This window comes from Tursiops truncatus, chromosome 9 (genome assembly GCF_011762595.2).
Source record: "Tursiops truncatus isolate mTurTru1 chromosome 9, mTurTru1.mat.Y, whole genome shotgun sequence".
Classification (NCBI taxonomy): Eukaryota; Metazoa; Chordata; class Mammalia; order Artiodactyla; family Delphinidae; genus Tursiops; species Tursiops truncatus.
The window spans coordinates 18,140,447-18,154,340 of NC_047042.1; the positions used below are offsets into that span (position 1 = coordinate 18,140,447).

Sequence of the window (13,894 nt, forward strand, 5' to 3'; positions counted from 1 at the left end):
TACTGAGTGCTGTTACCTACTCCTCGTCAAGTGGGTGTACCGTGGCTGGCTGTGTTTTTGACCACCGTTCTCCGATGACTGAGCACTTGTAATTTTGTGAGTGTATGTGATTTTGCAGTGAGCATAGTTTGGGGGCACGGCGGGTGGGTGGGTGCCAGGGTTTATCTCCTTAGGTGGGGTCCCTACGGCGGGGATTTCTGGGTTACAGGGGTGAACGGTCAGTGGTCGCTCCCACTCGTTCTCACGGGGACTGTGTTTCCTGCTGGCAGAGGGAACACTGTCTCCTCTAAGGTGGCGGGTCCACCTGCCTCGGGACAATAGACCTGGCCTGCAGCCTCCACACTTAACTCTGTCCCCCGTCTTTACCTGGGAGCCAGGAACTTACTTAACACCCGGTCCCTTTCACGAGAAATACCTTCTAGTGATTTCTGTATTCAGAATTGTGTGCACATCGTCATGACTACTCTGTAGACAGACCAGTTCATAAGAACCCAGGTTGGAAGAGTGTAGGCCCAAAGGAGAAGTCATCGTGGGGTGGATTACCAGTCGTTTCTTCCTTTGTTTTCGTAATTGTCTGTGATACCCTTTTATCTTCTTTATGACTAAAGAAGCAGGAGGGGTGTGTATCTACACTGGGTTGAATAGCTGGGTGGAGCAGACCTGGCCTCCTGAGAAGACCTTTGTGAGCCCTGGACTGACACTCTGTCAGTGCGCCGCGTGTACAAACCCCCTCGTTGGTGAGGTTACAGCAGGTGCCAGCAGAGAGAGGAACTGGCCTCTGTGTGAGGGTGTCCGTTGTCGGCGGCTTGGGCCCCAGGACGAGGGGAGCCGCGGGGCAGACGGAGGAGGCCTCTCGGTGCGTGGCTCCTGTGAACAGACAGAGGAGACGAGTCATTCTCCCTGACCATCCTCCTGTCCTTTTGGCAGTTTGACTTTAAAAGTAACTTTTTTTCCTATTGCGAACAAGGCTGTTATAGTTCGTGGACCGTTTATGAACTTGTCAGTCACTCTGTCAGGGCTGCTCATAACCCCCACTTTTCATACTGCAGTTAGCACATTTTGAAAAGTATAACTTCAGGCTTTATAAATTGATGTCCTGATAGCTTAGATTTTACAACAAATGTGTGGAGATGAATGCTATTTGATGTGGGCTGGCTCTAGGGCTGTGCTGTCCAGTACAGTCGCCACTAGCTATTTGTGGCTATATTTAAACTTAAACTTCTGTTCCTTAGTTGCGCTCACCCCGTTCTGAGCGCTCAGTAGCCACATTGAGCTGGCAGCAACCATACTGGACAGCACCTATACCGATGAAGTACACCTCTACTGTCACTACTGTCAGGTTCTCTTGAATAGCGCTCTTCCAGAGGAAAATGGTAAGCTGCAGAAAAAATGGTCCGAGGAGTTTAAATAGCATGTATCTTAAAGCTTTTCCTAAACAAATTGCGAAGAATCCCAAGTTGGGGAGAGTGCCTCGGTCAGTCTCTGCAAATGAAAATATTCTGGGCGTCCTCAGCGTGCTCTGCTTATTTAAGGAAACTTGGAGCTGATACAAATGAATTCTTCCTTTTTAAATGAACCCTTGTTTATATTCACCAAGCTTACTTGAAATGTGACATTTTCGTCTGTGGGAAAGCTGGCCTCTGTTGTCATGTAGTGTTGAGCAGGTAGGTATCTGCTTCATTGTAAAGAACCCAGCTGGACCAACAATGGGAAATGCACAGTTGGAGCTTTCTTGACATGCCTGTTTTTCCCTGTAGGAGAGCTGCGGCACATCACCAAGCTGAAGCCCTGGAGCCTCTTTGATGTACTTGTGGAAAAGTATGGTTGGCCCCATGAAGATGCTGCACAGTTTACAGATTTCCTGATCCCAATGTTAGAAATGGTTCCAGAAAAACGAGCCTCAGCGGGCGAATGCCTTCGGCACCCTTGGTTGAATTCTTAGCAGATTCTGCACACACGCATTCTAAGCTGGCACATGTTGTCCAGTGCATTGGCCCTAAAGGGGGACTCTCGTTCTTAACAGGATTACAAGTGAGCTGGCTTCATCCTCAGACCTTTTATTTTGCTTTGAGGTACTGTCGTTTGACATTTTGCTTTTTTGTGCACTGTGATCCTGGGGAAGGGCAGTCTTTTGTCTTCAGCTTAGTAGTTACTGACCCACTTTACTTCTGGAAACAATAACATGTCTCTAAGCATTGTTTCTTGTGTTGTGTGACATTCAAATGTCAATTTTTTTTGAACGAAGAATACTTTCCTCCTTGTGTTTTGGCAGGTTTTGTAACTATTTATGAAGAAGTATTTTAGCTGAGTACTATATAATTTACAATCTTAAGAAATTATCAAGTTGGAACCAAGAAATAGCAAGGAAATGTACAATTTGATCTTCTGGCAAAGGGACATCATTCCTGTATTATAGTGTATGTAAATGCACCCTGTAAATGTTAATTTCCATTAAATATGGGATGGGGACTCAAATTTCAGAAAAGCTACCCAGTCTTGAGTGCTTTGTAGCCTAAGTTGCATGTAATGGACTTTAACTGCTCCGAGGAGTTGTGCAAACTTTTCATTCCATGACAGTCCTTTTGCATTGGATTTTAAACAACTGGCTCTGGGTTATATCATTCCCTATATGGCACTTTATATAAAGAAAAGACATGCTTCTCATTCTAAACTACGTATTATAGTTTAGCACTCCCATTCATATTTTTGCATATTTTAAATTAAAGGTACTTTTAAGGAAAAAGAGCAATTTCCCTTTAAAAATGTGGTAGCCTGGTACCATGTGGTGTTGCCTCCTCCAAGCCCTGTAAGTTAAACTCTACATAGATTAAATTGGACAAGAGAAACATGTTCAGTGTGTGGAGTGAAAAAATATATTTTTTTGGAAAAGCTTGCTCGTGTTTGTCTAGAACCAAGGTATGATATGTACAATTTGCAGTGCAGTGGGCAGAATACTAACATCTCAGAGGTAACAGGGATTGCATTCATTCCAGGGACAGTTTAGTGTGTGGCTACAACACATTTTACTAGCTTTTTCATTGTCTTTCCATGCGTTGAAGTTGAGAAAATGATTTTTTCCCTTTGCAGATTGCACACAATTTTGTTTATGCATTTCCTTAAAACTGTAGAATCCAGAACACAGACCATAGTAGGCAATACAATTTTAGAATGTAATATATAGAGGTACATTTAGCCTCTTTTAGAAATCAATGGATTGAATTTTTTTTGTTTTACATTCCTCAAGGTGCCTCGTTTTTCTTGACTTTGTCCATTAACATTTATCCATATGCCTTTGCAATAACTAGATTGTGAAAAGTTAACAAGTGTTGTAACAATAATCCGTTGTTTGAGGTGCTTGCAGTTGTCTTAAAAATTAAAAGTGTTTTGGGTTTCTTTTCCAGACATTGCCTTGGTCATTGGCCTATATTTGAAGCGATAGAATCAATAAACATTTGCTATCCTTTCAATGCAGTGTAACCAGAACGAAAGGAAGTATCAGCATTCCTGTAGCAGGAAAGGTAGTTGTAGAACATGCATTAAGGCTTAATACGAGGAAAACATTCATTGTTTTGTAAGGGTAGGATATGGATCTAGAAAAGATGCTGTAGTATAGATCCATTACCTAGAATTTCTGTGAACCTTTTTCATTCACGTTTCATCAAAAACATACTAGTTACATTTTGTTTGCACATTGTCAGTTTTCTTCTTTTTTAACAGTATTCACTGTGAGGGAACAAGACACGTAATCCTCTTAGGAGTTAGCATTAGATCATATCGCTGTGAGGTGGAAGATACCATTCATTTATGAAATGTGCATGCTAAGTTTTTCTTCTGAGGCTGTAGGTGACCTTGTAGGTTCCGTGAAAGATAGTGGCTGTAGACCAGTGATGCCATCCACAATTTGCACAGGAACCATTCTCACGAGAACCACGGAGTTCACGTATGTCTTCCCTAAGTCCATAAGAATTTTTATCAGGGTTATGGCACACTTGAATGAAATTTGTCTAATACAGTTTGGGCTCATGTTAGAAAATAATCCAGATAATTACGAACTTTGTAAGGATCTCTAATTTAGGATAAAATAGCCTAACTAGTTTATAAATGTAAAAACAATTGTTCTAGAAGGAATATACATTTGTGTTAGGTATGGTATGGTTTTTAGCAGATTCTTGGTGGCTTGATGATGATGAATGCATATAAGCTAAACGAGAACCACTGGTTTATGCAGAACACTATAGCCAGCTCCGTGATTTCAGTTGAATGTCCTATCTTTTCCTTTCTCTAGTCCATGTGAAGTCATCATGGAAAATGACAAGCAGTGGATCACATATGTGATGATAGCAGATTCAGAAGCTGGCTGTCTGGAAATTAGAACTGCCCCAAGGCAGAGGAAAAGTGGATATAATAGGAGCTTCAAAAAAGCATTAGCTTTCTAGGTGAAAACTGATTTACTAACTTGCTTCTTCCTGTACTTGGATTGTCCGTAGCTAGTTAACAGCTGGGGTAGAGAACTTCAGTTTGTATCTGCCGGTGAAATTACTTCTTAAATTCCAGTTTTCTCCCATTAATTTTTTTTAAGAAATTAATGCAGTTTACAGAAAAGCTTCCGTATACATTATTTGTATAGTAGGCAAATCTAAAACTATGAGGAATTAAAATCTTTAGGACAGTCCTTTTAAAGAGGTGTGAATATTCATAGTTCACTATGCTAGTTAACTTTGTCTTCTGTTTGAAACTATCGGTGGGGGGGGTGGGGGGGAGTGGATGACTGGATGATGTAAAGCCACTTCTTCGTGGACAGGTATTTCTTTAGCAAATACCATAAGTAGAATCTTGTTTGATAATCAAGGATGGCAAAGTTGACCTAAGTTCTAAAACTTGATTAGGATTGAGCCCTAAACACAGCTGTGTTAATGTAGCTGTTTTCAAAAGGAAATGGAAATTAAAAGTGTAAAAACATGACATACTACTGCCAATCTTAGTCATTTTTAGTCTGTTTACTTTTTTCTCCAATACACAGAATTTGTATACTGTGTCAAATTATGTCAAGTAATTGGATGGTGAACTATGTTGACAAATACTGTCACTGCTATTGGTTTATACTTAATCCTCCTGAGAGGTAGAAGACAATAAGAATTTATTATTCCAAAATAATAACTAGTATTTTGTATTTCAGCAATAAAATGTTCACTTGAGAGGGCACTTTCATTTCACTTGAGAGAGCTAAGAATGCCTTTTTCCTGTAGTTTTGTACACCCAAAACAAATTTGTAAAATTTCCTGCTACTCTTTAAAATACTATAGCTAGACAGTAAATGTTAAGGTTTTCAACTAATTTTGGTTCATCAGTAGGACATCTCAGTCATGTTCTAACATGTACAAATTAGATATTCCTGTGTTTTTAGGTAAAATATTCCGTACTTTCAAACAGCTGTAAATTAGTCTGTAGTTGAATCACGGGACGCTTCAATGGAATGGACTCATCTTGTACGATGTCAGGTATAAGCAAACGTGTGCAGCATTTGCGTAGCACGGTAGTTTCTCATGGCTCCTGCTCCTGCAAAACAATAACACGTAGGAACCTTCCAGGAACAAGCCTTTACCGCCTCCTGATCTTGCTGCAGTCCCGTCCAGCTGAGGTAGTAGTTGCGAAAGAAAATGGAAGGCTCCTTACAAACTCTATCTGGAAAAGGTAACTTCTGTAAAAACACTTGCATAAACAGACCCCAATCTCAGAAGTGGTACAGGACAATTTGGTAAAACTGACATAATTGTGGTTTATTAACATGAATTAAAATGCCCAACCAGTGCTTCAATGTGACAGTATATTTAAAATAGAGGAATTAAAGGCCATATACTGTACTACTTTCACAAAGATCACACAGTTTTGCAAAGACATGTCATATGTACAGTGCTATATGTCAGATGAGAAAAGCTGTAAGCGATTATATACGCAAAAGAAATGCAGTATTTACAGTTTTTCAGGAGACATTAAAAATCATCTGTACATTATATTACATTTTGCTTGCAAATAACCGATAAAACAAAATGAGCCATCTTCACACCAAACTAAAAATCTGTATTGCATTTTTTTAATACATAAGATGCACTCACAGAACTGCTGATTGATAGAAAGAAAATCCTCGTACTGCCATTACTTAGCCGTGTATTTAATGCATATGTATAACATAATAATATAGAAAACATTCACTAAATGAATTTAATTCCAACAATAAAATTTAAAGATCATGTAGCATCAAATCTACTGCCAGAAAAACAGCTGGAATGTTCACTTACAAAATAAAAGATACCTACACTGGCTTAACAGCACATTTTTTTAAGGGATTTTTTTAAAAAGCAAAAATGGGAAAAATACAATGAGAGAGCACTGGTGTTTTTTTGTTTTTTTATACAAAGTTTCATGTACAAGCTTTAAAAAGTACCTTAACAGGTACATATGAAATGTACAGTTTATCTTACAGAACATTTTAAAAAGTTTTTGGAGTCTATTTTAATGCCACCCTGAACCATGGTAATTGTTCTGAAATGTTGGTGGCACCTGTGCTCTGTGAATTGGAATCTGTCCAGGCACTGGAGATGCCTGCTGAGGTCCTTGAACCCCATGTGGCAGGGCCACAGAGCCAGGATGAGGACAGAACCCTGAAGCGGTAGGTGTGGGAATACTGTTTGGTCCTTGGGGCTGGAGATGAGGACCTGCGACTGGTAAAGGACAATGTGGCCCTGTTCCAGAAGGCTGGTGTTGGGGTCCCGGTCCCAGAGTGGTGTGATGTGTAGTAGCTTGTGAGGGGTACGGTGGTACAGCTGGATGAGCACTTGAAGGAAAAAGTGGAGGTCCTTGATGAGGTGGGTGGTGTAAGGCTGGAGCCGATGGGGTATGATGTCCGGAAGCCAGAACACCGGAAGGCGGCGGAGGAGGGGGTGGTGGAGGGGCGGAGCTCACCACGTGCTGGTGTTGTGCTTGCAGACCTGGGAGTCCCGTGGAGGGGTGGGGCGGTGGATGGTGATGCGGGGCGGGAGGGGGAGGTGGGGGTGGCAGACGGTGTCCAGTCGTTTGAGAGTGAACGTGGGACCCAGGGGCGACAGCGTGGACAGGCCCCACGCCGTGTGCTACGGAGTGTGGCTGTGGCTGGGCGAGGTGTGGTCCTGGAGCGGGAGGAGGGGGAGGCGGGGGTGGGACTACGGCGGCGGAGGTCTGGTGGTGAACGGGAGGGGTCTGCGAAGGCAGAAAGTGCCCTGGAGTCACGTGATGTCCCGGAACGGCTTGCTGGCCCGTGGTGCCGGGAAGAGCTTGATTTGGTCCTGATGTAAACACAGTTTGTTGGGAAAGACTGCCTTTCAGCTGATTATAGCTCTGAAAGTTTGCGGAGGGCTGCTGGTTTTGATAGTAAGAAGACGAGGGGGGGGGGCGGGGGGGGGCGGGGGTGGTGGGGCCGCGCCGCCCAGGCTCGACTGGGTAAACTGCTGACTGAGCGCTGCCGGGGGCTGTCCTGAGGGCGTCTGCGTGAACAGCGCTCCGGAAGGGGCCTGCTGCGTACTGGCTTGAAGGTTCTGTGCTGCTGGGTAAAAATTTCTTTGAGGCTCTCGCTGAGGTGTTCCAACTTGAGGTGACTGTGAGTGGTGAGGCCTGTAGGGAGAGCCTAACTGCTGTGAAGGAGGCTTTGGTGAAAGATAACCGTGTTGTACAGGCGTGTGGGGCGTCGACGACTTCGGAGGATTTTCTACGTGAGGTGATGGAGGACAGTGCAACTTCACGGGCGCGGAAGGCAGCTTCTGTGCAAGTTGCTCAGATGAACTGCGAACAAGTGGCTGTGGAGGATGATTCTTCGAAAGTGCTTGGGTGTTACTTGACAGATGTTTTTGATGGAGTTCTGTTTTCAGGTGGACACCGTTCTCAGCTTCTGACACAGTAACTGCTCCCTCCCAGTGGGAATCTGGTTTTGTGAGTATTTTCCCATGTGGCTGGGCAGGTATTACAGGTCCCGGTGAACCAGGCTGTGAGAAGAAAATTTATATAAACTTTAGAAATATTCTGTGTACACTGAGGTTTGTTATTACTGGTATTTAATGTTAGCTAAATATTAATTGGAACGGGGGCAGGGAATAAGAGGTCTGAGAGGAGGACAACTACAGAGGCTTGAGATGTTAAAACGCCAGTTTTTTTAAGTAGTTGAGCAAGTTCTGATAATAAGCTTCAACTGAATTCCCTGAAATTTTATTGAAGACAAGTTAAGGAAATTAATCTGCCTTTTTTTCCCCTGAGCAGTGAAACCTGTCTTTGACTCCTATTCTGAAAGAACCACACTTAAACACTGCAGGCAAGTTTCAATTCCATAATTGAAATTTCTATACTCCACCTAAGGATAAATTTGCTTGGGTAGATAAACCTGCTCCCCCCAACTGTTTTCACTTGTAATACCTTTTCCATTGTTCAAGTTCAGGTAATCCAAGGATAAGACTATTTGAATATATAATGATGTTCTTTAAGCAGAAAGAAAAAGTCAATCTCAGATTTCCTCATCCTTACGTTTCCAAAGATATTGCCCCACCGGATTATCATGTCTTGATGATCCAGGATAGAGGCAGCATTTCTTTTAAATTAATGTCACCTGACCGTTTGTTTTTAGAGAATTAACTGGCTGGCCGGTCAAATATTTTATGAAAAGACTATGAATTTCCTAGACACTAGGATAAGGAAGGGGTGGAAGGAACTCTTGGAGCAAGTGTAAGCTGCTGAAGTACGTTCAGCACATGGGAACTTGAACAGGAGAAGTGTCCAGAAATCAGAAACTGATCCTTGGTACAGCAGAAAAACCTCCATGTGCACATTACCATCCACTTTTCTGAAGGGCCACGTTCAAAGGTCAATGTTATTACCTTGCTCATTTTTGAAGGGCTTTTACAAGTATTTTGGGAAGGATCTGGGGACGCACATTCACTTGTAGTCGTGGGTTCTGGATTTTCAGGATCAGGATCTGTAAAGCGTAAGGAACCATAGAAAATGTAAAACTGCACGATAAATACTGCTTTTTACTAACACTCGGACGTACATTCTACTATTCAAACCAACGTCTTATAAAGGCTCTCTCTCTCCTTTCTGAAAAGGTATTTAAAACCACCACCATGATAGGTCATCTGCTTACTGACCTTCCATAAGTTCACTGAAAGAAGGGACTGGGCCCTTGGGTTGCAACTGGGGAATGTGATTTGAATGAGATGAAGGTGAAGACGGAACATGAATCGGTGAACATGGGACACATGGTGACTCTCCCCCTAGAGATGAAGCAGAAGCAGACCCAAAGAGAACATTAGAAGCACAGAACGGGGGTGCAGAGTGATTAGCTGACTCCACTTTTCGGCAAAGCAACAAGCTCACTTACCACTATCTTTATCTTTTCGGTGATCACTGAGTAGTAAAGCTCTCTGATAACTTCTCTCTCGCACTTGCTCCACTGAAGTTGAGGCGGTCCTTTAAAATCAAGTCATAACATCAGTTCAGAAGCCGCTGCCAGCTAGATCAGTTTGTGTCCCCTGATGGCCAACATAGCCTTTCAGATAAAGGCTTTTGCTCGTTGGGGAAAAGCTTTGAAAACAGCTCCCCACCCCAGCCCACAACACCCCCCAAAACTGAGACTTTTATCCTCATTTATTTGAAGAACTCAAGCAGACGCCATTCCTTTGTCTTAAGCAATTTCTTGGTGAAAAGGAGGGGGTTGTTGAAGGGGGTAGCAAAACAACATTCAGAACGTCACTTCAGGTTACCAAAGGGACCACATATACCCCTGACAAATTACCTTGGGTCTGGATTATAAGGCTAGCAGGAAGCTCAGAGGTAAGAGGACCATGGAGCAAAGTGAATGTGGCCTCCTGCCCTTTGCAGGACCCTTCTGTATCCAGCTTCTTCTATTCCTATCGAAGAAACACTAAACATGGCTGTACTCTCAAGGCAACTGGTAAGGGTGACAAAGAAACTGCCAGATGTTGACTAGGGTAAAGGTTCTTTGGAGAGGAATATTTGTGTGAAAATTATCAAGGAGTAGCTATAATGGACCTTTAATGATGCAGGGAAATACTTAACTGGCTTAAAACTCTTATCAGCAAAAAGGATCTGTCAAAATTATGATCACAAACCTCCTCTGCTTTAGGAGAACAACAAACAGGAAGGCAGCTGATTAACAAAAACTTTGTTGTTTTTCAGAACAGCACACTACCAATCTTTACAAATATATAAGCTCCGTTCAGAATCAGCTATGTGACTGGATGATAAAATAACAAAGACTACTGTCATTATAAGGTATATTACTTGTAGTTCTAAAGTTACCAGTTAGTTAGGTTTTTTTTTTTTTCCAACAGGCAGCTTACCATTGGACTTCTGGTTCATTCTTTTCACTGGCAGAAGCTTCCTTAACAGGACAGTTATTGCTGGTTTCTTCCAAAGTAGCATTATAAACTGTAGCTGGTGTTGGTAAAGGTAGGCTAGCAGTGCTTTCTATCTGCTCCCCATTTTCATTCCCGTTGGCACACCCATCAGCATTGTTGCTGCTCAAGTTTCCACTTGTGTGAGGTGATACATTAACCAGTGGAAAGTGTTCTGCCTTAGAGCCACTTTTCCTAGCTTCACGTTGTCTTTTCCGGTATTCTAATAGAGAAACCTTAAGCAAGAAAGATAAGGAAAAGCAAATCTTTTATCCTTGTTTTTATATGTCAGTGTCAATCTATTCTTTTTTTTTCTAAAGAGAATTACTATATTTACATTAAGAAAATTATATAAAATAATTTGATTCTGAACAAACAATAATAATTAACAATTATCAAATGCCTACTATATGCCAGGCATTGTATTTAGATGATTTACATACATTATCTCATTTAATCCTCACAACAACCCTATGAAATAGGTATATTATCATCCCCATTTTACAGATGAGGAAATTGAGTAACTCACTCACTCAAGGTCACACAGCTGGTGAGTGTTGGAGCCGGGATTCGAACCTAGGTCTTACTTGAAAGCCCGTGCTCTTTCCACTATACTATATTGCTTCCCACAAAGTTGCCAACTGGACTCTGTTATAAAAATTAAAAGCACACATCACTAAAATTCTTTCGACTTGCAAAGCAATAAGCCTATTAACAAATAAAATACGTGTTGTAGTTTCTCCCACTGATCTGAAATAAGGCATTCTAATTGTCTCGGTATGTCTGCCAACCAAATAATGGTGGTAAATCAGGGAACTTATTATTTATATAATAAATACTTTTATATCCATGGCCTAAATACTGTAGGTATTAAGGATGAGGAAAGAGGCATTTCTTCTATATCGGCTGCCTGTTCTATGTAAAATAAGGGTAATAAGAACACAAATATTATTCAATTCTGTTTATTTGGTTGGGAAGTGGTTATCTTTAAAAAGTTACTCTTTCAGTGAAATAAATCACCTTGAGGTTTCGATCTCTGAAACCATGCTCCTTATAGGAATTTTCCGTTATCACTAGCTCTCTGCAAACATAATCTAATTCACTGAGCATTTACAAAAGGTTTAAAAATGTATGTGTCAATAATTCAATATGAATAAAGTATGAATGCCTTACACAGTACATATTATAACTACTAATTACCCTCAGAAGTAGTATGAAAAAAACACTATTAAAAGGACTATAAATCGTTAAATTTGTAACCTTTTTCTTTTGTGGTGGATTCTGGGGTGTGCAACTTCCGTCGATCAAATTGTCATTAATAGTCCGTCCAAAACCAGATACAAGCCCATCTTCTGAAGTACAAAACACAGGTGTTTCCATAAACATGCCTCTAGTATCATCCTGCATCAGGCACTTTGACTCACTTATTCGGAAGCCTCCTCCAACCTCCAACTGATGCGAGGGTGTCAGGTCCCTCAAGTTGGAGTTTACTGAGAAGTTAACTCCTGTTCTGTCAGGACTCTTTACCCAGGAAGAATATATTGGGCCCCGTCCAGAGTGAGCAGATTCCAGTTGGCTGTTAGACTCAGTCCTATCATGTGCAGGTGTTTCCATGGTTTTATGTAAGGCAGCTTGCTCGACTGTATCGAGTCCCAGTTGAAGGTCTGACACAGATTCCTTTTCTCCAGGGCACTGCCTACTGACTTCAGTCCTACTCCTAGGGCTGGTATAACCAATAGTCTTTATTTCTTGCAGACCAAGTTCAGTTAAATTAGAATTTCTAAAAGGCCCCAATGTTAACATGGTTGAAGATCTGTCAAAGCCCTGTTTACAGAATTAAAAAAAAAAAAAATTACACAAATAACTACATTTGGAAGCTAGTTACATTAAATCTACCAACAATTTATAATGATACTAGGGAAAAGTCACCGATTTAAAAAACCTTTTTTAGTATCTCCTTACCTCTTGACTATAAGTGCGTCTCTTAATTTCTGGAGAACTTTCTGGGGAAGAAATATTCTACATAAAAGAAATAATCATAATTGAAAATTAAAATATGTTAACAAACCCATGATATTTATAGAAATGAGAACTTAAAATGAGAAACTACTACACAGACTTTGGTTTTAGACTTTTTTATTTCCATTCCCCTTATATTTTGCTTTAAGGTCACTTTGATACACATAGTCATTTAGTCTGACTTTTTGTATATCAATCAGATGAAATGGAAGTTATGTGCATTTTAATAAAAAAATAAAGTTTAAATTCACAAATGCATGTTCCAAATTTTCGCTCTTAGATTCTTAAGAACTTTTTTCCCCTGCTCTCAGTACACTAATTATTAAAGGGAGGAAAAAATAGCTATTAAAGAAGCCCCATCCCCATGGGTTTTTGTTTCTGTTTTTTCTCACCTCAAAGTGCATGGTATTTCCCGGTGTGCCAGGAGTTACTGGGGTAACTGGTGAATAAATGGGCTTATAACCATTTCTACAAGCTTCGTCGTCTGACTTTGCCCGTGGAGGAGTGGCAAATGATGGATCCGTAGGAGTAATATCCGTGTGAGTTGGGGTAGCATATGGTGAAGGAGTAGGTGTGGAGGTTTCTGAGTAAGCAGAATCTAGTAACTGATAGAGTCTTCGTTTTTTTAGTGGTGTAGTTAAATCTGTTGGTGAAATAAGTTAAGAAATTATACTGCTGCTATTTGCTATAATCTGTAATATATTCTGGGAAAGATCAAAAAACATCAGCAATCGTAATTATGATGATTGTCACCCAGAAACTAAATTTCACAGTTTTTAAAGATAACAGGAAGCAATCTCTCCCCCACCCCCACCCCGCCCCCCAACTTAGTAATTTTCACTGTTAGCAAGCATATTATCTTGCCAGAAGGCTTACAGGCCTGGGGGGCTCTAAGAAATCTTACAAGTACAGCTGTTAATTTAACTGATTTCTAAGAGTCCTTTTGAATCTTGTTGAAAAACAGCTGGCCAACTAGGCCCAAAATTCAACCATAAGCCCCAACATATTGTACATGGTACTTGCAAATTAAGGTTTTCATGTCTACCTTCGTCTAAAACTTTGGAGGACAGAAAAGACAAAATATATGTAACAATGCGCTTCTTTTGAAAGGTACATAATAATTAGAATATATATATGCTATATATATCCTGCCACATTGTCCACACTAGAACAACACTGAAAAGAAATTCTACCTGGAAGAGAACAGCTATCATTTAATAGTAGTGGACTTCTATTTTCACCATTGACTGTAGGACTTCTGGATCTTTCTTGACAGGGTGAATTAAATCTGTGTAAAATTGCTGAGTTTTCTTCTTCCAGAGCTTGTTTCAACCACCGCTGAAATACACAGAACAATAAATGAAGAGAAATCAGTTTGTAGCTGTTTACATATCCTATAAATATACAGCCAATTCCAAAAGCATCTCACTACCAGGACTGGT

General features: G+C 40.9%; 2 protein-coding genes across 17 annotated transcripts in view; one reads left to right on the forward strand and one right to left on the reverse strand.

Moving 5' to 3' along the window:
• SRPK2 (SRSF protein kinase 2) overlaps positions 1–4,962 on the forward strand; it is a 261,992-nt gene extending 257,030 nt beyond the window's left edge. For 15 of the 16 annotated variants that reach the window (XM_073810176.1, XM_073810179.1, XM_073810181.1 and 12 more), the window contains one exon: positions 1,758–3,402. In XM_073810176.1, the coding sequence (XP_073666277.1) occupies positions 1,758–1,942 (185 nt within the window). In that variant the 3' untranslated portion in view covers positions 1,943–3,402. Of the gene's footprint in view, positions 1–1,757; positions 3,403–4,285 lie in introns of those variants that run through there. The other variant, XR_012334180.1, reaches the window with a different exon arrangement.
• A 1,113-nt stretch (positions 4,963–6,075) lies between these two features.
• The window catches only part of KMT2E (lysine methyltransferase 2E (inactive)), a 73,125-nt gene continuing 65,306 nt past the window's right edge, over positions 6,076–13,894 (reverse strand). Inside the window, 10 exon segments of the mRNA XM_033862900.2 lie at positions 6,076–7,425; positions 7,428–8,012; positions 8,895–8,992; positions 9,165–9,290; positions 9,398–9,486; positions 10,380–10,669; positions 11,694–12,257; positions 12,396–12,452; positions 12,845–13,095; positions 13,646–13,790. Coding sequence (XP_033718791.1) covers positions 6,511–7,425; positions 7,428–8,012; positions 8,895–8,992; positions 9,165–9,290; positions 9,398–9,486; positions 10,380–10,669; positions 11,694–12,257; positions 12,396–12,452; positions 12,845–13,095; positions 13,646–13,790 — 3,120 coding nt within the window. The 3' untranslated portion in view covers positions 6,076–6,510.